At 54.5% G+C, this 23009-nt stretch overlaps 5 protein-coding genes across 5 annotated transcripts; 4 read left to right on the forward strand and 1 right to left on the reverse strand.

The window, feature by feature from the left end:
* Positions 1 to 1612: 1612 nt before the first annotated feature.
* NCS54_00054700 (Nitrogen permease regulator 3) lies at positions 1613 to 3828 on the forward strand (the record flags this gene model as incomplete). The annotated part of the gene is made up of 3 exons (XM_053146197.1): positions 1613 to 2402; positions 2457 to 2853; positions 2907 to 3828. The coding sequence occupies 3 exons, from the start codon at positions 1613 to 1615 to the stop codon at positions 3826 to 3828; spliced, it is 2109 nt and encodes a 702-aa protein (XP_053002172.1).
* An 867-nt stretch (positions 3829 to 4695) lies between these two features.
* On the reverse strand, positions 4696 to 6255 carry NCS54_00054800 (BHLH domain-containing protein; the record flags this gene model as incomplete). The annotated part of the gene is made up of 1 exon (XM_053146198.1): positions 4696 to 6255. One exon carries the CDS (start codon positions 6253 to 6255, stop codon positions 4696 to 4698), a length of 1560 nt encoding a protein of 519 aa, XP_053002173.1.
* A 4662-nt stretch (positions 6256 to 10917) lies between these two features.
* Positions 10918 to 11978, forward strand: NCS54_00054900 (Protein transport protein SFT2; the record flags this gene model as incomplete). The annotated part of the gene is made up of 4 exons (XM_053146199.1): positions 10918 to 11137; positions 11283 to 11403; positions 11619 to 11769; positions 11826 to 11978. The coding sequence occupies 4 exons, from the start codon at positions 10918 to 10920 to the stop codon at positions 11976 to 11978; spliced, it is 645 nt and encodes a 214-aa protein (XP_053002174.1).
* Positions 11979 to 15650: 3672 nt separating this feature from the next.
* Positions 15651 to 18087, forward strand: NCS54_00055000 (HTH La-type RNA-binding domain-containing protein; the record flags this gene model as incomplete). The annotated part of the gene is made up of 2 exons (XM_053146200.1): positions 15651 to 16961; positions 17017 to 18087. The coding sequence occupies 2 exons, from the start codon at positions 15651 to 15653 to the stop codon at positions 18085 to 18087; spliced, it is 2382 nt and encodes a 793-aa protein (XP_053002175.1).
* Positions 18088 to 20209: 2122 nt separating this feature from the next.
* NCS54_00055100 (Hypothetical protein) lies at positions 20210 to 21436 on the forward strand (the record flags this gene model as incomplete). The annotated part of the gene is made up of 3 exons (XM_053146201.1): positions 20210 to 20615; positions 20671 to 21012; positions 21060 to 21436. The coding sequence occupies 3 exons, from the start codon at positions 20210 to 20212 to the stop codon at positions 21434 to 21436; spliced, it is 1125 nt and encodes a 374-aa protein (XP_053002176.1).
* Positions 21437 to 23009: the final 1573 nt, after the last annotated feature.

Consider the following 23009-nt stretch of genomic DNA (forward strand, 5'->3'; position numbering starts at 1 on the left):
ATGAAGTTAGGGAGAAGCACACGACCTGTTACCCTTCCAGTCGGGAGATGGACGAAAGCGCGAAACGGGATCGGGAACAGGGAAAACGGGCGGTGGTTTTGTGGGCGAAGAAGAGAGCGGGTGGGCCAGTGAAATGGGCGGCCTGGACCATGTGAAGAAGGAGACGAGAGGCCGGTCCGCCACAAGTCGGATTTCGGATCTGGCAAAATTTTATCCAACGTAGTTAGATGGATGGGTCAGAGGTCGCGTGTCACTTGGGAGGGACCTTTTGTTAGGTTGGACGTTGTTGAACGTCGTGCCGCTGCTGTTGCAAGAGTCAAGTTTCTCGTATCCTTCTGATGCGTAGGCAGGCAGGTTGTTGTACTACTTAAAACTCTCCTTGCCAAGGCACACGTCGGTTGATGTTTTGCAACCCTCAGTTGATGGAGGAAAGAGATGAGATGATCTTATTGTGCTCTCTCCCGTGGGGGACGACGTCTGATGGATAAAAATAGCCGGGGATGAAGATGGAGGGAATGTGTGGAAATGGGATGGATAAACGGGCATTAATAGGGGTTTGATTCTTGGCTTGATGGACTCGACTCGAATGGCTCCTTCTCTTAGTGCCTACCTGCGCCTGCCTACCTCCATACTTCTTGCCGTCCCATCCACAATCACATGTCCTCGATTCGATTAGTGGCTGCCTTTTAAGAGGACACCTGTATTTTGCGCGTATGGATTCGTATGGATGCGCGGGCACTCCTGCGCATGCCGTCTAGGTGGTAAATGGACCCTGATTTACGAGCTGGGCCCTCTTCTGAGTGAAATTAACGACGGTGCACCTGCACCTCGTGACCCCGGCCTGTAAGACGACGAATGTCCAGTATGGACCGAGAAAAACAAATTGTGTTGGGAACGATTCTGTTGGGCTTCTTCAGCTGTCAGAAATATCCAATTACTCGCAATCCCTTGCCACTGATGGCAGCAAGCATTGCCCCTTATTAGAAAAAGTCACGTTACAAAGAAATCGGTTGCGGAAAATGACACACCTACCAATCTAACTTTTTTTTGATTGTCGATTGCCTATTCTACACACCGACTTTACCTGGGCACCTCACTGATTGTCTCGCTATCGTGCTCCCTAAAACTCTGTGCGTGACAAGACGCCCCCCGCCAGACGATCAGTCCAGCGAGGGATCAAGACTCCAAGAGATCTCGTACTTTTTCCCCTTGACCGCCTGCCGCTAGGATCAAAGGACCCTCTGTTGGCCCTACGGATGCAAGTGCGCACCGACTTTTGTGTGCACTGACTGATCTGGGCCCCTACAAAGAAAGGAATGCCATGTCTCGACTCGACTAACCCATGACGCCACATTCTGGCCCCCCACCTTCACGAGAGTGGCGCTCTTGAGGCTCAGGTCTCAATCTCACTCATCTCAATCTCCACAGGAGCCATCATTGGACGAGCCATCGCGACCAACCTCATGAGATTTGAGGGGGCCTGCCCAGTCAGTATACAGCATCGCAAACAAAGGCAGACGGCACATGCTTTTGTTCTTATCAGCTCTGCCCCTCTAGACCAGCGGTATACTGTATCCAATCCATTGGGCCCTATCATGTGACCGCGCCAGCCATGGCCGTGCCCAGCGTCACCAGCGACAACTTTCTCGCCGTCGCCCTCGTCGTCAACCGCTCCCGCGACGGCCCGGCCTTTGTCTTCCACTACCCTGCCCATGTCCAGCCCGTCTCCGGCTCCAGCCCCGCCCCCGGTGCTGAGCTCGAGGATATCATCCTCGAGCGCCTCTCCCAGCAGGGCTACCAGGACGTCGCCGACGACGGCGCCTCTCTGCCCAAGCAGGCCCGCAACCCGGATGACCACTTTGTCACCGAGTCTGGCACCCAGATTGTCCCCTGGGAGCGTGTTGCTGGCTTCCCCGCCCGTGATCTCGCTGGCATCTTGACACCCGCCCGCCCCTATCACAAGCGCCTCTTCCAGCTGTCCCTGGATCCCCTCTACTGCGTCTCCTATCCCATCCACGTCCCTGAGAATGGAAAGTGGAAGAAGCCCAAGAAGACGGCTCGCTCCAAGAAGCTCTCCACATCTACCGATGACCCTGCTGGCCCTCACGAAATTGACCCCTTGGCTCCTGGAAAAGCACCAGAGCAGCCCGTTGAGGAGAAGGAGGTGAAGAAGGAAGAGGGCAAGGACAAGGACGATGAGAAGCGCAGTTCCATGACCATGTTTAACCTCGTCTTTATCCTCAATCCCAGCAGTAACGAGGTCAAGGATGTTGTTGAGACCCTCTACGACCACATCATCAAAAAGGTCAGCAAGGTTTTTAAGTATAGCCAGCAGCATAGCGAGTTCGTCTGGAAGGAATCAAAGCGAATTCTCGTTGCCAAGGATAAAGCACGAGAAGAGCGTAAGTCTACTGTGACCTCAACTCTGGAGATCTGTGAATTAACATGTCTTCTAGGTAAAAAGATGAGTGTGTTATGGAGGGAAATCATACAGAGCTCATCCCTAGCTGCCGCCATGCACGACATCTACGAGGCAGTATCGCAGAACAAGATCGCAGCTCTCCATCTGGACACTGCGGCTGGTGCCCTCACCCCTTCAGTCCAGATCCCTGTCCCATTCTACATCGATGATCTTCCCCAAGGCGAAGAAGGGACACAGCGCGGCCTATGGCTCACCACAGCAAACACGTTTATCAGCCAGGATGCCCTCGAGGAACCCGGTTTCCTAGACCGCAATTTTGCACTATTACTTACAGATGACGAGAAGAAGATCATTTCTGAGCTTCAGGCCGACCCAGATCCGACAACGGCTTCAGTAGTCGAGTTTGTGCGGTTATCTAAACCTACACAGTCGTGAGTGCTCATCGACCCTCGAACATGTTCTCATCTCTTACACTGGTTTGCAGTTTCTATCAAGTTGGCCAGAGCAATATTCTCACTTTGGGCCAAGTTCGTAAATATGCACAGCACTTCATCTTCTGGCGTCGAGCCATCGCCATTCCCCCTCTACACGCCAAGGACCAGTACATCCTCTCCCCAAATTGTGATCTCTCCCGTCTCTCCCTCGACACCCTCGAGTGGCAGCGAGCATTCCCTCTTGCTCCGCCCCTCCCCAATTTCCTCGCCGAGCTCTCTCAAACCCCTCGTCCCTATAAACAGTTCTCCCCTAGCAAGGCCCACCGGCCCACCTACCTCCTCATGCTGGCCTGGCTCATGCGCCGTGGCTGGGTCACCCAGCTCTGCACCTTTGCCTACGTCGTAGTCTGGCCAGAGATCCTCTATGAGGTTGAGTACGAGATGGAGGCTGAGGAGATCCGTGCCGCTGCCGATGTCGATTCGAAATCCGGCTCCTCCACCGCCGCTCCGGGGGCGCCCCGCACCTCCGAGTCCTCCGAAGACCACTCCGGAACCGACGGCTCCCATGTCCCCACCGTCGCCGAGCAGGCCGCCGAGAAAGCCCGGCTCGAACGTATCGCATCCAAGGCCCAGCGGGATGCTGCAGAAAAGGCTACTGCCCATGCCCGAAAGGTCGTGCCTATCGTCACGGCTCACCCCTCAGTCAACGACCACCCTCATCTTGCCGGCCTCACGCCGCACATCATCCTTGATGCCAAAAAGGCCACCGGCAAGGAGTCGCGCTACCTTTCTGCTATTGCGCGCCGTTTCAATGACGAGAAGCTGGCAAACAGCTGGCAAGTCATGTGCAAGTATTTCGATGGCCGTTGCGCCCTCGAGCGCATAGCTCTGCAGGAGGACATGAAGCGCAAGCTGGTCTGGAACACCCTGACGGCCATGAGCGAGTATCTCCTCTGCACCCGTCACTGGTGATATGGCCAGCGTAATTTGTCATTTGGCGGCAGCCACGAATGGGACGTGGGTATATAATGATAGGTATCTCGCTTGTGGTATCTAGGCATAAAGAGCAATAAAACAAGTATAGTACTGCGAATATACAGTAACCCAGAGGTGCCAAGTATTCTCCCATCCAAAAAGTTCGCTCAGACGAGTACCAGGCCTTACTTTCCCATCGCCTCTCAGTAGATCCTGGAGGGAGAACCACAAATGGCGCATTAAATCGCAAGCAGATGAAGCAGAAGAAAAGATAGGAGTAGAGAGAAGTGAAGATTCCTAACCCAAAGACATGACATGACAGGCCTTGCGTTGCCTCCCCTTCACCACCCATCCTGGAACTGGTCCAGAAAACCATCCCCTAAGGTATCGCGACAGAAAAGAAATGAACAGAACCCCTAAACTAAAGCACAACCCATAAAACACATAACCCAGTAAGCAACAAACCCCGCGAGCACAACTAGAAACACGATCCGGATATGCCCCTGCGCTGTATAAGCCTATATACCTTAGCCCACGCCTTGACACGCCGAGGCCGCTCCTCAAAGAGTGAGAAACGCACCAACAAGTAACCCAGAAACAATCCCACTGCCCAAACACCAAGTGAATGTCGCATATCCTTGAAGCGAGGTCCGCCACGCGAAACCGAGCTTTGAGGGAGTGCGAGATGCCAGGGTAAAAATGATGACAGTGATGATGATAAATCTCAAACGCCGAAAGCCATGATGTAAAGCCAAAAGGGACAGACCACCTTCTTGGTCTCTTGTACTCTGAGCCAAGATAATGAGTCCTTGAGGACCGAGCAAGACAATGGATCAAACGTATTCAACTCATCCTTCCTGCCATCTACTGCGTGAGATCCATGTCGTACTCATCCTCCTCCTTGAAGTTGATCGAGGCTTGACCGCTGCCGTTGTCATCAGGGTCATGCCAGAATTGGTTGGTATCGTTCAGGTCGGCGTTGTCGTCTGGGCTGAGGCTTACGGGGTCGACACCTCCGCCCAAGCCAGAGAGAGACTCGCCTCGGTAATCAGTGTGATGAGGCACACGCAGACCAGATCCCGCTGTCCGCGAGTAAGAAAAGGTACCATTCTCACTCTTGGAGATGGCATCCATCAGTTCAGTCTGCATACGTCGCTCATCCTCGGTCAACTCGAAAGGGAAATGACCGCCAAGCTCGGCAATTGTGTTCATCATCTCCTCCTGCTGTTGAAGCTTGAGATGAAGCATCCACATAAGATCTCGGGTCCAGCTGACGGCGCCGTTGAGGATGTCACCCTTGTTGGGGCCCTTGTCCTTCTCCTCGATGGGCAGGCCCGTTGTGATATTACCAGCCGTGCTTCCAGTGGCCCTCCGTGCGCCCGGTCCAGCGAGCCCCGAAGTAGCTTGAGTTGGGCTGGAAATGCCGGTGAGCGTGGGTGAAAGGGGAGTACCATTCTGGATGAGCTTTCGGATCTTCTCATCCTCAAGACGGTGTGTGGGAACCAGTCTACTGAGGTCCTGTATCCTCTCATTGATGTTGTCTCGTCGGCGACGCTCCACGAGGTTGTGAGACTCTCGGCGTCGTTTCCGCTTCATCTCTTGCGACGAGACTGCGTTTGGAGCCACACCGAGCTTGGCGGGCATCGAGGTTCCACCCTTCATCATGACCTCATTGATCTGGTTCATGCCCGGCTGCATGGGAGAGGAGAAGCCGGAGTTGTAAGAGGCCGGAATGCTTCCAGTCGGGGTGTTGATCCACTGGCCATTGGGCGACTTCATGGCCTGACCTCCGAAACCTGGCGACTCTTGCGATCCGATTGTCATGCCGTGGAGAGTGGCAGTCTTGGGGGTCATCGGAGACATGGGGCTGCGGCTGTTGGATGTCTTTCGCTGCATTTGCTGGCTCATCCGGGCCCTGGCCTTGGCATTCAGGTAGTTGGGATCATTGGCGTCAGCGTTCATGTCGCCGGTCAGAGGGGATCCCGAGTAGGACAAAGGCGAGTGCAGCGAGGTGCCCAGGGAGTGACCTTGCATTTGGCGGTACTGGGTGAAGCCTGTGTTGAAAGGGCTTTGAATGGGATCTCCGTCGGGGGTATTTGAGTAGCCGTTCATGTGCGACTGGTCCATTCCGGAGTTGCGGTGGGAAAAGGCACTCTGGGAGAAGCCCATGTTGAGTCCTGAAAAGTCCTGGCCTTGGCCGGACATTCCAGACTGGTTATCGGGAGGGCCGGTGAGGCCATCAAGAAGCTCGTCATCGCCAAACAAGGCGGAACCGCTCGAGTAGCCGTTGGCACCGCTGCCCGAGTTTGAGTTGAAGTTGTTGTTGAAGGAGGGAGAGTAGCCGCCCGACATGGCGAGGTCGTTAGGGTCGATGCTACCCCCGTTGGGGTTGTTCCCAAATTGATTGAAGCCGTGCTGGGCCATCGTGGGCAACAGCAATAGTGTTGCCTTTGGATGTGTCGCTGTTGTAGAATCGGATGTTGTGCCCTAGCTTGAGGAGGGGGAAGTGGGTGAAATATTGTGGGCGTGCGCCGGTTCGGTTAAGGGCGACAGCTGGGAGTAAATGCGAAGGGTTGAAACAGGCCTACCCAAAGACTCGAGTCAGCATCTGGTAAAGGCAGCGCGGAGCGCAAAGCGGGGGGAGAAGGTGAAGGAGGCCGGTTCGGTGGCTCGGCGAAGGGAAGTGGACAGATGGAATGCCCGCTGCCGCGGAGGTCGCAGCAAGGAGAGTGGCGGGCGGGAGGCCGGGGGTTCAGACGTGCGAGTCCTGACTCACCTCACAGGCAGAAGAGTATCAGAGTGAAACTGGTAGGAGTGTATAGAGGCCGCAATCCATAAGAGGACACAGAGGTCGAAGCAGTTCAAAGGTAAAAAAGTTCAAGAAGAAGGCGAAAGCGACGGCGACGACGGAATGCGACGTCGGAGGACGTGGGAAGGGAAGCACAGAAAGATTGTGGGCGAGTTGTCGTGAGTCGGGGTCGGAGGGAGCTGGCTGTCGGGGTTGGAGGGGGATGAAATGGCGGGACAGCGCAGCGCAGCGCAGCACAGGGCCTCAAGCGTCCACCCACTCAGTGGGCTGGGGGCTGCGAGGAGGGCTTGAGGCGTAGTAACTGGGTGCGTGTTGGTACCTCGAGCCAAGGTACCGAATAAGGTGTTGGCTTGGCCGCTTGGGCTTTGGGGAACTTCGTAACGCACGGGCGAAAAGGTCCACGATACTTCTGGCGGGTGCTAGCCCCAGTCCAATGCTATTAGTAGCAATCTGGAGACGTTGTCCTTTGCAGCAGCTGTCGGCGCGGGGACGGCGGCGGTCGGAGCAGCGGTCGAGGGACTCTCTGGCTGAGTCGTATTGAGGGCAGCCGAGAGCGCAGACAAGGCAGGCGGTGTCAACCGTGTGTTCAAGGTTGTAGTAGTAGCAGTAGCTGTTCTTGGAATGGTGAGGTGACCAGTCAGCGACGGAGCGAGAATGGGATGTGTGAGAATGATGCTCTTTTGGGGGGTGAGGGTGTGAGAGTGTGGGTTGGTGGTGGTCCCCGAATGTTAAGAGAAGCCCGCGTTGGGAGGCAGCAACGGGATCTAGGTTTGTGCCGTGCAGCCAACAAAGCGGTTTGCAGACAAGGAGCTCGGGGTTTTAAGAGATAAGTGACAGAAACAATGAGGTTATTGTTGCTGATGACGATAGTGGACAGAAGGTTGGTAATGGAGTTGGGAAAATGACAGAGGTAAAACAGAGTGAGTGGAGGGGGGTAGACGGGTAGCGAAAGGGAAGTAGGTATGATGCGTGCTTGCCTGGGTAGGCACCAAGGTCCAAAGGCGATTCGTGCCTTGACGATGAACGGTTGGTCGGGGATTATCTGGGCAAATGCGACTAGAGGGCGGGAGGAGAGGAGAAGATGGATCCAGCTGCACACTGCAGATGGGACGGCGGGATGCAGGCCGACGAGACGGAGAAGACGGAGGAGATATCTCACTCACCACGAGTTCCAAGGGCACCGAGATGCGCAGGCGGCATGGAAACAGTCGCTTTAGTTCGGATGCGTAGACGGGGACGACCTAGATAGCGGGGTTGCACGACCGAGAATAGAAGAGGAGGATGATGACGATCAAGGTGCAGGCAGGCTGCTGCTGAGTCGAGACGCGATGGATGAGATGATGAGAAGAATATGGCGCCTGTAAGAGCGATCCTGATGCCTCAACAACGTCGTTGGGAGGCAGGTACCTGTCCTAGGCTGCGTCCTATGTAGTTGGGACCTGGGTATGATGTCGCTAGATGGCGGGGCACCAAGAGATGCAGGGTTCAGGTCCGTGATGTGATATTGGTCCGCCCTTGAGATTAGGTGAGGCGGCGCAGACAGAGATAGAGACGGAAGCAGAAGCAGATGCGTCGGGTAAAAGTCGAAGAGCAAACGTCGTGCGTTTTGCCGGGAAGCGTCGCTATTTATTCGACCGCACAGACGAAACAAAACGAAACGTCCAGGTTTCCCGCGTGTCCAGAGGTGAGGTCCAGACCAGGGCCGTTGTTGGGCTAGGTAGGGTGGTGGTTGAGATGGTAAACACCCGACGGAGGGATGGGATGGGATAGGACAAGATGGGCGTCTGTCTGTGATTGCTGATCCAGAGCACCTCGGGCGGTCTGGCGTTTTATTGCGATCCTGGCGCCGCGCGACGCGGTTGGAGGGGGTCTAGAAATGAGGGGAGGTATTGATAGCGCGAGATGGTGGTGGTATGGAGGAGCGACTCGAAGAGAGGGAGAGAGGGTGGTGTAAGTGTAGGTGTTGTGTTGGTGTAGGTGGTGATGGTCAAGGGTCCAACGCTCGAGCGTCGTGTTTGAAGGCTGAGGGGGAGGACACTTTAACCACGTAAGGGAGTCTCTTCTCTCACTCGAACGACGATCAAAGTTAGGCAGTGCGTATTCGGAAATGGTAATGTAGGTTGATTAGGTTGTCTTGTCTTATTCTTCTCTGTTCTTAGCCTCGCTCTTGCACGTCTCTCCCCTGGTTCTCGTCTCCTCTGCGGCTTGCTTACTCCTTTGCAGGTCGACCGATGTCTTCTCCGTCCGTGATGATGATGTTATCGCTCGCGGCTGCAAGAGGTCAGGTAGAGATACGCCTGTCTGTCACAGCTGCAAGATGAGATCTGGCTTCGGCTCTTGGCCCGCATGCCAAAAGGGCACCAGCGTCGTCCGTTTTATACTCGCCGCAGCTGGCTAAAAATACTAGCCATGCCTCGTCAAGTCATCTGTACGGCTCCCCATCGTCTTCTGACCTGCCTGGTCCCAGATATACCGGACCCAAGTGTGATGGGCCTTGGAGGCGGTGGTCACTGGCCCCTCGCAGTGGTATTTCCGTTGGGCCTGGAGTTGGTCCTGGAGCTGGAAAGTTGGCGGTGATGGTGGCCGCGACTCTCTGCTCCCTCTGGCGGTTTACACGGGCTCCCATGAGATGGACGACTCCCAGGGAGGGTGTGGGTGAGAATGGATGTGTGTGGGTGGGCGCCAGGCTGAACGTGACTCGGGATTTAAGACACCAAGGCCAACCTGCTGCTAGACTCTTGGGGCTCATCGGGAATTGCTACATGGAATCGTAACCCCTCCCTGAGCTTCCTCTGTCTCGTTCTCGGTCATGCGCTGGAAGCTTCCCCCATCCCTCTTCCATCTCCCTGGCCACGCGCCCCCATGCGAAGACACTGCCACTCAGAACTCGTTGCAGAATCAAATCAAGGCGAACGGCTCTCAAGGCTCTTGATCGGTGTAAGACTCAACTCTGTCAGCCTCTCCCACTTGATTCTGAAACTGGAGGGAGAGGCTGGGCGCCAGGCTACCTCTGCCTTTCTACGTAGTTCTCATCATGGAGGGTGTCAGTCGAGGCTGTCCTTCGTGTTAGTTCCTACGGATAGCGTTGCGGTCCGCTCCTCGGGCTCGCATGGGAAGGTAGCTCGCTGGACCCCGTCCGTCCGTCCGCCGTCCGCTCCTCTCCCGCTCGGGCTACCCTTCTCGTCGTCTCCAACTTGATGACGATGCTGCCAGAGTTGACTGTTGCAAGTTGCTGCGCGTCGTTCGTTGCGCAACATGGCCAGCATCCATGGATGGGTCGGTCCCGCGCCTATGAGAGACAGCCTCGAGTGTCTGAAACCACCAGCAACCGTCTCAGGCTCTCCCTCTCCACTCTTTTGCTGCAAGGCTCTCTCGCATCAGGACCAGGCTCTGGCTTTGAAGCTCCCCCCCCCCTCTTTTAGGCCATATGCCTCTCTCTCTGTCATGCATGATCCATCCCGTCCCCTCCCGGTGGGTGTCATGGCCCGGGGGGCTCTCGATGCTTGGTTGATGGACGGGCCGTGCAAGAAACTCGGAGCCTACCCCAAGATAGCCCCGTTTAAAGCCGGCCAATCATATGACCCCGACGCACTACATGGCAAGGCTCCGGAATGGGTGGAATTCAAGGAAGGGACCACACCAACCCCAACCCATCGACTTCTCGGCCTAGTGCCGCCCTCCACTACTGCTACCGCCTCCAAGAACCAACTTCAAGTCTCGTCCCAAGCTTCACCCCCTTCTGTCCCTCTGTCGACCTCGCGCAAAACGCTCCGCCTGCCGCCTATTGCTTGTCGCCCATTGCTGCTGTCGCTTGATAACTCGCGTTGGGTCGCGCCCTTATCGGCCTTTTCGAGCGGTACGCGCGGTCGCCTGTAACCCCCCCTTCCACCCAGCCCCCCAGGGACTCGTAGCCTTTCCATCACATCGCCGCCTTGCGCACACGGCTTCGTCAGCTAAAGACGAGGTGTTGGGACCAGGTAGGCAGCCGTTTTGCCCATCCGTTCCGGATCGCCCGTATATTATGGACGTTTGTCGACTGACCATGACCAAAATACCACAGCTCCAAGGAAGTGGACCTTGGTCTCTGCAACTGTATCAACTGTTATCAGTCTAATACGAAGCCGCCGTTGTCGCGCGCCTTGCGCTTCTCCCACCCTCCATCACGATCACGAACCTGAGCCCGAACCTGCGCCGCACGATCGACGTTGCCGTTCCGTACCCGCCCCGTCGCTATCGAGCCCGTCCCTTGCGAATCCGCCCCCCTGGTTCCCGGCGCCATGGCTTCTAATTCTTTCCGAGACTCGATCAACTCCCTCGGCTGGAGCCGTCGCGATGAACCCGTAAACACGTCCCAGCAGAGTGGTCTGCTCTCTTCTCTCCAGAGCCTCAACCCCTTCCAAGGCGGCCGTGGCTATGTGAGGCTCCCCACCACCGAGAGCGCCGGTGCGCCTCTGCCTGCGCCCAGTCGACGCGAAGAGGAGGAAGGTTGGTTTGTTCGTGAGTCAACCTGATGGCCCTCAACCCATCGCCCTCCGGCACCCCTGCAGCGGGACACGCGCATTGCATCTGAGCCATGCCTTAGATCATGCATGTGATGCGGATGACATGCCTCGTGGTTACAAGACACTAACCCGACTGGCAGTTAGTCGATGGGATCGGTTACTGATCTTTGGGGCTTGCAACCTTGCTGCCCTGGCATGCTTCTTTGTGTGCTTCACCTTTACTCTCTTCCCGCTGTTTAACCCCCGCAAGTTTGTCACCTTGTAAGTCGAGATGCTGTCTCTGTCCTGTCCAAACTGCACTTCCTTCACCGCCCCCTCCCCCCTCTTCTCCCCTCCCCTTGCCGATCACAGTCACGGGTTCTCGTATGGTGTGAGGCCAGCCCAATGCCGTGACTGTGATTGCCGATGTCATGATGTCGTAGAGTTGAGATGGAGGATCTGAAAGTCCATGTTGAAGCTGACTCGCAGTTGCACAGGTGGTCGGTTGGATCGCTGATGTTTTTGGCATCGTTTGCGGCGGTTATGGGACCTATGGCCTATGTCTACCACCTTCTCTCAACTCCCCGGTTGCCGTTTACTGCAGCCTACTTTGGTTCTATCATCCTGACACTTGTGTTTGCCTTGAAGGTGAGTGGGATGTTTGTCAGATGAGCTCCCTCGTATTTACTGACTATCTTTATCAGCTTCACAGCACCATCCTGACCCTCTTTTCGGCCATCATCCAGATCGCATGTCTTCTCTGGTATCTTATCAGCTACTTCCCCATGGGAGGTACTGGTCTTCGCCTGGCGGCCTCGTACGGTACAAGACAAGCGGCATCTTGGATGTCTGGTTAAGTGGGCTCACGGTGAGAGTATTATGCTTCTACCAGAGCAGTCTTTCTTGTTTACTCAAGTCACATAAAAATACTTGTGATGCTCTTATGAGAGTACCTGTTTTTCTGTATAATAGGTGTCTGCGTTGGGCTGTATCGAAAACGGGTCAAAATTTTGTCAATATAATGATGGTCAGAATAGATTGTTTTGGGGTGCCTATCCCTTTGGTTCATGAGTTTTGACTTGCAGCGCTGTGTTCATATCAAGTGGGAGAGCTGTTGCAAAATAGTGGTTCACGTTCTCCAGTAGATGAGCTATATGTCACTTCTCTCAAACAAGCCAGTATGGGGAGTATATGTCCTTTAATGTAGGTGAGAAACGTCATATTGTAGTTATTGCCCATTTCTCTGCTGGGTCTGTTCTAACATGATCTTTTGGGAATGAGAGGGGCGATCAAGATCTGTTTGAGAGGTAGGTTCAACGTTGGTATGAAGGGGATAGAAGCAGGCACCTGTGATAGGATAGACAAATGAATCATGCTTGAACCTCGCGTGTTTGTGCTCCTTGGGCGTTTAACCTGTGTGATGGTGAACAGACCACGTAAGCATGTGCAGTTTTTGATCAAAGAGAGGCGACGAATCTCGAGTTACTCAAACCTTCATGAATCATGTTTGCAAGTCTTGTTCGGGGTTTCACGCCAACTCCGATATCCGGGAATCTTCAACGCGATTCATCCCAAGTTCCTTCAGTACATCCGGTCGCCTGGAGGATCTAGCCCCAAACAGGCAGTTTCTCAGGCTCGCGTCCAATGGGCGTCCACCGGCTGAGCGGCCTCGGCTTGCAAGGGGCCCCGGCCATCTCGCATCGGATGGAAGTGATCGATGGAATAAAAAAAACATGCCCGTCATGGCTTTCTCGTTTGTCTTTCCCCTCTGGACCGGAACTGTTCTTCCCACCGAATGCAATGCACATGGCGGACTCGGGAACTGATGGGCGCTTCGGCTGTCAGTCCATCTTTAAATGCCGTCCCGTCCCGCCGCCTTGTGCAACGTCCCCCACGGGTAGAGGCAGGTTTTTGTCTTGGGAGTCTCGATATGAAAGTGCCGAGGGATGTTCGGTCCAGTCATGCTGTCTACAACAATTGCTGATGCTCAAGAGTCGTACTCTGTCGGACAAATTGTTCAACAGCTATCGGCCTACGGCATAATCTGCGGGATTGGGTTTTCGGCCGTATCTGCCGTTGTGGTTATTGTCTCACTGCAAATGCATGTTGTGCCCTCTTTCCGGGGCACATGAGGAGGTGCATTTCACAGCCCACGTCGACAACTTCCTGAGGACCCGAAATCGCTTCAAGACCATTTTCTTGGCGAGGTGACGACCCGGGACAGTTACTCTGTTACCTAATGTTGAGCAGACATGGTCTTGTTCACCTGGAGAGTAAGGCAGATGGGTATCATGAACAAAAGCTCTGTGCTCTGCTGGGCAGCAACATATCACATCACATGGATGGATACGACTCATCAAGGCTGGAGTAATGCGTCGACCTCCAAGGTCCTAACCTACCTGCCCGTCCAGGCTTTTCTCCCCGGGCATGGACCAGGCCTCCTCGGAGAGATGATATGTTCCGCCGCCCTGGGAACCGTGCCTCCATGTGAATTTGATTGCTTGCACACACGAGCAGCCCCGGTCAGCGAGCAGCTGCCTAAGAGCCTAGGTATCATCATCCATGGAGCTGTCTCGTCAACTTGCGGCCAGGCCATGACAGGGCCGTGACGCCTGCACACCATACCTGTACTGTAATGCTTTCCCCCCGCGCGCGTGTGAATGGCCCAAGAACGCAGCCGGTCAATCAGGTCGAGCGTAATCACACAAGAACCGGCCGCACGACAAAGCAAAACCGCGCAAGGGTAACAGTGACATTGGATGGAGTCTAGCAGGTCGGCATGCCCTGGGGCTGGCGGCCAGAGCCGATTTATATTCGCGCATCTCCACCCCATCACGGCCGTCCGGGGTCTCGGGTTTCCCATGACGGACGGGGTCCTCCAGGGGTGGAGTCCGCTACTGGTCGGTTCGGCGCTGGGCCATGACGAGCTGTAGGTGAATTGCCCTGAATCCCACTGGAGGACGCCTCCACTCCAGCAGCTGGGCGACCCCCGAGTCAGCGCCGCCCGAGCCCGCGGTGCTGTGCCCTCAGCGGCGGCAGCCGCAACAGACCAAGGTCGGGTCGCCGACTCAGTGAATGACTTGCTTGACTTGAGCCAGGATCATGGGTTTCAACATTGGCCATGTCTGGCCTCAGAGGAGTCACAAAAGAGCCTATAAAACGTTCAAGAGGAAAGAAAAAAAAAATGAGGCGGAAGAGAGAAAAAAAAAAAAAGCGTGCTACTCTCGTCTGGGTCTTGCTCTGCCCGTATCCGCTCCTCGGCGTTCTGTGTAAGAGTTGAGTGGGAGAAAGAAGCCCCCTCCCCCCTCCATCCATCCTTCCACCCATCCCCATCTCCTGCGCCTGCGCCTGCGCCTGCTCCAAGGATTCCCGCTCGGCGCGCCGGTACGGCAGGTACCTGCTCGATCAGTTAGTCGCGGTACAAGGCGCTGGTACCTCCCGCGGCGCCGTCGTTGGGACTGGCACTGGCACTGGACTGATTGTCTGTTGCGGTGCGGATCTGGGAAGAGAGGGGAAAAACGCAGAAAAAAAAATTTAATTGTTCACACAACGCAAAAAATAACCTCCGACCTTCATTTTCACTTTCCCTGGTCCCGTGCTGTGCCCTCTCTCCCCGTACCGTTTACCCTTCCTTCAACCACAACTCCCCTTCGCCAGCCCAATTCCTGCAGAATTGCTGCTGCCGTTGACAGACTCCTCCTCCTGGTTTCTTCTTTCCCTTTACCCCTCCCCCGCTTCACCTTGAACTTTGCATTTGCAGCTGCCTCGATTGCTATAACCTCTTCCGTTACCCTGTCTAGGCTTTGCGCCGCTTCTCCCCGTCTCCCTCGACAAGAAGCATCAAGCAACGCCTGACACTCCGGCTCTGGTTTTACGGTTCAGGCCTCCCGGTCCCGTCCCCTGCAAAACGATTCGCCACCTCAATCCGTGCTGCCTGCCGTTCTCACCTGAAGCATAGCAGAGCAGAGCAGAACAGAGCGCTTCAAGTTGCTGCCTCGATACCCTGGCCGGCTTGACCTCTCTCTTTCCCCGTCCTTCCTTCGTCGAAATTTCGCCGCCTGCTTACCCCAGGTAGCATTTTTCCGATCGAGCAAACGCTTTCTGACGTAGCAGAGCCGTTCCTCTCCTTCCGTTTGGAATCTCTGCCTCGATTCGTACCCGACGTTGACGCACAATCCGACTGTTTTTTTCTTTTTAACCCAAAGCCCTCGGCTCAGCGGACATCTCCCCTCTCACTTTAACCACCACCTCCCGTTCGAATCCTTCTCCGCGATTTTCGACTCTTTGCGCAGATCCTACGACTGTCGACGCCCTCATTAGTTGGGGGTCTCCGAATAGCGACTACCTTGCACATTGGGTGCTCTGCGCCTCTCTCCGTGTGCGGAGGGGGTAGAGAGACATCTTCGGGCTTCTTTTCCCGAAGACATCATTTGCCTCAGTTGGTGGCCCTAGGTGAAAAGGCACCTCCGGCTCACCATTTACCGTCCTGTCAGAAGACCGTCAGCCTGTGCTCTACGGCTCACCTTGACATGACTCCCTCAGCGATCGTTGAGTCCAACGAGATGGCCACTCCTTCGACTTTTTCTTACGCACAAGCTGCGAAGGGACAGGGCGCGGCCCCTGTCTCGAATACCAGCGCTCCTACAAACGCTGTCGCTCCCGCTCAGGACACCCACGCGCCTGCTGCTGTCCCCGTGTCGGACCTGAAGACGGTCACGCCTGCCCCCGAGCAGGCCACCACCGCTGAGGTCTCGGAGGCCACCGAAAGCCTCGAGCCCCGTGCAGTTGCTTCCGAGAAGCAGGACCTCGAAAGCGTTCCCAGCTCTGAGAGCGATGCCCGATCCGAGTCCACACAAGAAAGGCGGCCCGAGTCGAGGCGTGACGACGATGCTGGAAGGTTAGATCGGCCATGGCGACGAAATGAAAAGACGCCAAGGTCATCGAGCAACACCACCCGTTCCACCGAAGAGCAGGACTCGCGAAAGGCTCGGAGGGGCAAGAAGAGCAAGGCTGCTGAGAAGCAGCCCAGCGAGCAGGCGGCAGATAAGGAGCAGGAAGCGGCTCCCGAGCCGCCAAAGGTTGAACTTGCCGAGGCGCCCATCCCCAGCGTCAACATCTGGCATCAGCGCAAGGAAGCTCAGCTGGCAAAGGCTAAGCCCGCGCCCACTCCCGCCGAGGCTGCGGTAAATGGCACATCCGCCCAGAAGGACGACGATAAGTCAGTGGCCAAGGCTGACGAGTCTACTCCCGCTCCCTATACAAATGGCGTCAAGCCGCAGCAGAAGGCTGCCAGCGTCAGCCGACCCGAGCGAAACGGCCCTCGAGGTTCGCGGATATCAGACAAGGAAGGCAAGGCCGAAGTGCCCCCATCTGTGCAGGATTCAACTCACTGGCCTACCCCCGAGACCGCCATCACTGCTATTAAGGAGGACAAGAAGAAGACGGTCGACAAGGCATCTGACCGATCGGATCGCTCCGACAAGGATGCTCAGGAGAACGACAGCCAGGCCAAGCCCCGACAGAAGTGGGTGACTTATGACTACGTCCCCACAGTCAGCTTTGAGACTCAGTTACCTCAAATGCGTGGCTCCAAACCCCGTGGAGGAGCCCGAAGCGGTCGCGATACTTCTACCCGAGCTACTACAAACGGTGTCACAGATAAGGCATCGTCTGCTCCTGTGAATAAGTCCAACGACGCCAAGCCTCGAGATGGACCCAATGGTACTACATCCCAACCCGCTGCGGCCAAGCGAGGCTCACTCGATGCCGCCAACGGCCAAAAGAAGGCCTCAGCAAATGCTGGTGCCGACAAGGCCAAGGATTCTGCCGCTCAGTCTAATGTAAGTTGAGCTTATTGAGCGTGAGAAGAGCAAATAGTCTAACTTGGTTCCGCAGGATACTACTCAGACTCCTCGCGATCGCGCTGAGGGCCGTGGTGAGAGGGGTCGAGGTGGCTACCGCGGGCGTGGTGCTCATGGCAATGGCCAAAGCCAGCACCAACATTCGGCTTCGGCCACTTCAGGATTCCACGGCCAAGGCGCTGGCGCTGGTCGAGCTCAGGGCCACTACAGCCCCCCTCTGCGACAGGGCTCGCACGGCGGTATGTTTGCGCCGCCAACTCAACGAGGCCGCGGTGGCCGCAACGGGGCGGGTAACTACCACCGCTTGTCTCTGCCCAACGGCAGCTCTCGCATGCCTGCCGTGCAGGCTCAGTTCGCGGCATACGACTACTCGATGGCGCCGATGGCCGGTATGCCTTTGCAGCCTCATCCTTACTGGGACAACATGGTGATGCCGATGCTCAAGAGCCAAATCGAGTACTACTTCTCCATTGAGAACCTTTGCAAGGATATGTACCTGCGACAGCGCATGGACTCTCAGGGCTTTGTGCCGCTGCATTTCATCACTGCATTCAAGCGCATGCGGGATCTCTCGGCCGATATGAACCTCATCCGTGCTGTATGTGAGGATTCGGTCGATGTTGACTACGTTGTCGGCGAGGATGACTGCGAGCGACTGCGTCGCCGGGAGGATTGGCAGAAGTTTGTCCTGCCCATGGAGGACCGAGACGAGCTGGCTCGTAATGACGGTCCCATGCACTTGACTTTCAAGAACCGATCTTATAACTATGTCAACGGCCATTTCAATGGCTTTCACGGTCTGCCTTATGGCCAGCATGGCTACCCCGTGAACGCTCACGACCCCTCGTTCCAACACTTTGTTGACAACACACAAGCGGCACAGGGCGTCAACGGAGCTATAAACACCAACGGCGTGAGCCAGCTCTCGGCCGAGGTGCCCGACTTTTCTCCCTCAGGCACTATCCCTCTGGCCGGTCTCGATGGCGATGTCTCGCCGACAAGCAAGGCTGAGGCCTCGACACCGTTGCAAGATGGCCAGGTCGAGGCTGCCGCGCCCCTCACGAACGGCGTGCATGCCGAGCAAGCTCAGACGGCGCAGTCGTAAACGGGCCCTTCCAGAAATGGAGAGGGTCCTTACGGCGGTGAGGCTTGGTCAAGTGGTGGATCTATGTCTCGCATCTTGAGGCGTAGACGAGAGTGAGATGTTGTCATGCCCTCTATCTGGGTCGATATGATTTTACGCGTCCCAGAATTCGAAACATGTTTATGATAAGGGCCAAGTTGAGAATTGGCCACAAAAAAAACGTCATGAGCGATGGCGTTGTATCAGTTGCGGTCACATTTCTTGGTTCGCAGATCTTTCTTTCGTCAGGACGAATGTATGAAAATCTCGAGGATTAACGACTTTGCAATGGTTGTTTTGAGCACGACGGAACGGGAGCGTTGCGGTGCTTTCAAGCCGGCTTGAATCTGACAAGGCACGGGTATGAAAGCGTTGACATTCGACGCGAAGTCAACATCCCGGGAGTCTGACGAAGTGGAAAGGGGGTGAAAAGAGCGGAGGGACGATGCAAACACGATCAGCAAAAATTCTTCTATACCCTGTCCCATGAATCAAGGATGGACAACTAAGGCGGACTGGTAATGGGGATCGGGGTGACGATGTGATGGGTTTAAGGCCCAGTCTATTGGTTTCCAGAGGGAGGTCATTTGGCGAGGACGGAACTGCGAAAGCTGTCGGCGACAGGTTGGAAAGATGTGCAGTGGAGCCTTTGAGCTCGGGCTCACAGGTCTTTTGACAGTTGCGTGAGGCGCTCCAGAGAGCGACCAAGAACGCAAGGGGGCTGAAGCTGGCAGGCCTGGTCAGTTGTTACCACGGGTTGAGTGTTACGGGTGGCAGGGAAGCCAAGGAAGGGATCTAGGGCGTCTTCGGAACAGGGGAGAGAAAGAAAAAGACAAGTGAGGGCAGAAAAGCAAATGCATGCATGGTATTCAGCCACAGCAAAGCACAGCACAGCACAGCACAGGGATTTCTCAACTGCATTCGGAAGGGGTTACAAAGGTGGTTTGGTTTTTGGTCTTCTGGTCTTTGGTCTGTGGTCATTTTTGTTATGGACTTTTTTTCCCCGCCATGGATTTTGATGTTAGATGGGACTCTCCAAACTTTTTTGCTACACGAGGGATTTGCACACTGTACTATAGTTTTCAAAAACACACACAAGAAAAAATAATAAAAGGTTGATAAACTGGTTGGGCTCTCGGTTAGTTGTGCAGGAGGATCCTGAGTTGGTTGGCTAGGTTTCACGATGCTTTTGTTAGGGCTAGCTAATGCAGGGCAAGATTAGATGAATGGATGGAATGCTTGGGGAAGGAGGCCACAGGGGGCACATGAAGTGAATTTTGGTCTTGGCAAGCTGTTCTTTGAGTAGTGATTGTCTGTTGTGGGTGTCTTGACGATTTGTAAGCTGAGCGAGAGTTGTGTTACTTGACTTTAGCATCCATCGGCCGTTGAGATTTTCAGGAGAAAATGAAGCGTGAAGTGGAGGATGTGGTTCATGCCATCATGAGGGGCAGCCCATCATGCTTGCGGGGTTGAGTTGGGCGAGGTGGGCTGGGCTGGTCGGCCGGCAGTTTTGGCCTAGGGTAGCTCTCGGCCCAATTGGGAAATACACTGACCATGATGGCAATGACGATGGCAATCTCGATCCGGTCCAAGGCATCGGTGAATTGTTGAATACGGGAGATAGTCTTTTTATTGACTAGCATTGGTTTTGGGGCTAGGTTTCATAAAAGATGGTAGTATTGCTGGTGAAATAACCCAGCGTTACCAATGTAAACAAGAAGATTAGTACCAAACTCTTACCACACCCTAACCCACATTGTAACGACCGTTTGCGCGATGCCAGCACACTAGGCACCTTGATGTTTGTGCTGCTCCGCAGCAAGAGTTGTATACGCATTCCATCACCTAGAGATGACAGGATAGCCAAGTAGAAATACCTGGGCAATGGCAAGGTTGAGTGGCTGGATTGTTACCTCGTATTGGCCTTCTACGTCATTGAATGCGGGGCACTACTACAATGATGATGACTGCGCAAACACCAATGGTACTTTATAAGTTGAACCTCACCCGCTTCAGTTATACATTCAACCACTGACAAAAACATTCATCTTCCAAAGAGCCCAGTTAAATCACTTCTACAAAACTCAAAGCCCGTGTTTTCAACATGCCTACCACAAGATCTGGGCGCGAGTCCAACCCTGAGGTGCCCTCAGCGTCCAAGACCAAGTCTGCACGTCCACGGCGACTCTCAAGTCCCCACAAGGCAAAGAAGGCTTCCGGGGGGGCATTGGCTGCATCGAATAGACGCCGTAGCCGCATAATGAACACCGAGGCAAAGCACGAATGGACGCACCAGTACTACCAAGGCCTGGATGTCAACGACTTTCCCGAGCTTGAATCCGAGGCTGTCCCGTCCAGCGCCGTCAAAGCCGACTTCATCTCCCCGTTTGAAGGAGAGGGCACCTTTGAAGTTGTAGCTGGGAAAGAGGGGCCTGGCAGCGGAGCTGTCCGACTCTCTAGAGTTAAAGATGGCCACTCGGATACCTTTATCGTACCCATTCGACATATCGGTGAGCATATTGTTTCCCATAGTACCAAGTTGAAACCTGTGCTCATCCACGGTAGAACAAGCCATCGTCGTCGCCAGAAGAACCGAAGACGGCCCGTTCACAATGATAGTGGTCCCCACTGCAGCCGTCGGTGCCTCTAGTGTCACCAAGAAGTATCCCAAGATCATTCGACTCCACTGGCCTTGTTCAGAGCCTGGGAAACCTCTTCCAAAGGCCCCTGAAGGACAAACGCCTGTCCTCAAGACTATCGAGAATATATTAAACGAACAGCTGGCTCCGCAGAGTAAAAAAGTAATCCTGCATGTAGACAAGACGCCGGCTCCAGCCGACCAGCCAGTGTTCAAATGTTTCGCCCAACTCAAGTCAGTTCCGGACAGCTACATAGAGAGAGGTGAAGGTAAGGACAACATCCCTTCGACTTGATCCTAGTTAACCAGGACACAGGTTCCCTCTTCTTCCTCCCGATGGGAATACTCTGGCTGGGAGAAAGCACAATCTATCTCTCGATCAAATCTCTCTCCAGAGGCCTTCTCACCTTTGCCAGGGACGCAGCCTCTAAAACAGCCCCGAACCCCCCATGGCCTATTGTGGCAATGGGGTTATTTCTGCCGGTGTCGGCGCCCTTCTACAATGCGACGGACAAGGATGATGATGGGACTATCCTTGAGTTCCAGGATATCGAGAACTACAGCTCAGTCAAGGACAAGATTATATCGTACTTTGGGGAACACAATGTCCAGCTTGATCAGGTGGAGCAGCATTTCTACAACTACAAGGAAGACGAACCAATGAGTGGATTTGGCCCTCTGATGGAGGACTAAGAAGAGAAATTGACATACTAAAACTATTTGGGAGGTGATCACCAGGAGGAGATGCGAATTGATGCGATGAATGTATTCGCAGCTGCTTGACAGGGTGAATCGTGACCTTATGATCGGAATATGGTCGGTCTCCTTTCACATACGACCATACCCACTGGAGAACTCGGGATCCCGTCCGCTCTCCCATAGATAAGCCAGTGAGGGGCGGATTAGTAGTTGGGTCGGTGACGACCAGCGAATCCCCGCTGTTGTATGTTTTTTGCTCTTGCTCTCTCTTTTTGTCATTGTCTCTTAGGGTCTCTTGTCGGAATCTGTAGTTATGTAGGTGCTACGGCATCGAGTGTGTTGACTGGAGACTTGGGGCCTGACAGCAGGCCACCCTGGGTAGAGGGATCTCATTTTACATGCAGATGATATCACAGTATCCGCAAATGACTAGTTGGGATGTAATTGGGTTGGGGGGTCTGGAAAAATAACTGACATGCGTGCCCCAGGATCAGTCTGTAGGTCAACATCCCACCTGGAGCCCAAGTGAAGATATCGTTGAGATCGTCCCCATCGGCCAGCCATTAGTTGGGCATAAACCGCTGGGGCCTTTTAGGACTTTAACGTCCGCTAGAGACCCCGGGCGTCTAGATTTGGAAATGTCAGTGCAAGACCTGCAGCGTCGATCATCTAGCCATTACGTCAATTGCCCCTTAAAGAGAAGAGATTTCAGCTGTGGCCCGGCAGACGACGCCCTACTATCACAAATAGAGCTGCTGTACTTTGGTTAGTGATTGAGGTTAGGCAAAGTTGGAGCGTTTACCAGAATGTTCGCGGGATATGCATGGCTGCATAGAAACCTGTTTTTTCTTCTATTGCTTTCCAGTTCCACGAAGGCACTGAAATAGCATAGTAGCTTATTCAGAAATAACGGTGATATTTCTCTGTATTCCGTTGAATGAGCAGTAATTAGCAAGTCAAATGCGTTGTAGGTAGTCTCGTCGGCGTGGCCACCACTCTCACTTCTACAATTGGTTAACTAGAAACAAGACTCAAATTAAAACCCTGATATGCCGCGCTTGACTCGCTATTGCCCTTGGACTCCGTGCCCTGGCCACGTGGGTCCTAGTGTGAAGATCTTGATACAAGGTTGTATCGCATGCTCCCTCTGACGATCAACTCTTCCGCTTCTACACTGTCTAGACTGATACTCCGCGGCAATCGAACTGGACCTTTGGAAACACTTGGATTTAAATTTTAATGTATTTCAAGGACTTTGACTCGTATCTTATCAACAAATCCGGCGTGGTAACGTTAGTTTTCTGCCAGCCGGATAGTCAATGGGGATAGAAAATGGTAAGTGAGCGTTCTAGCATGATCCTTCACATCAAAATTACTAACATGGCGAACCCCCGGAGTTCACCTCCGTCTGGAGATGGATCCAGCTACGGAGCTGACCTCCGGAGATAGTCAGACAGTGGAGGAGAGATCAAAGCCCTTTCCCAGTCGGGCATATAGGAATACCATTCCATGGAGCACTTGACGTCAACTCCTACCAAGCATGGTCACAAATGCATGGTAGAGGACG

The sequence above is a fragment of the Fusarium falciforme genome, chromosome 1 (genome assembly GCF_026873545.1).
Source record: "Fusarium falciforme chromosome 1, complete sequence".
Lineage (NCBI taxonomy): Eukaryota > Fungi > Ascomycota > Sordariomycetes > Hypocreales > Nectriaceae > Fusarium > Fusarium falciforme.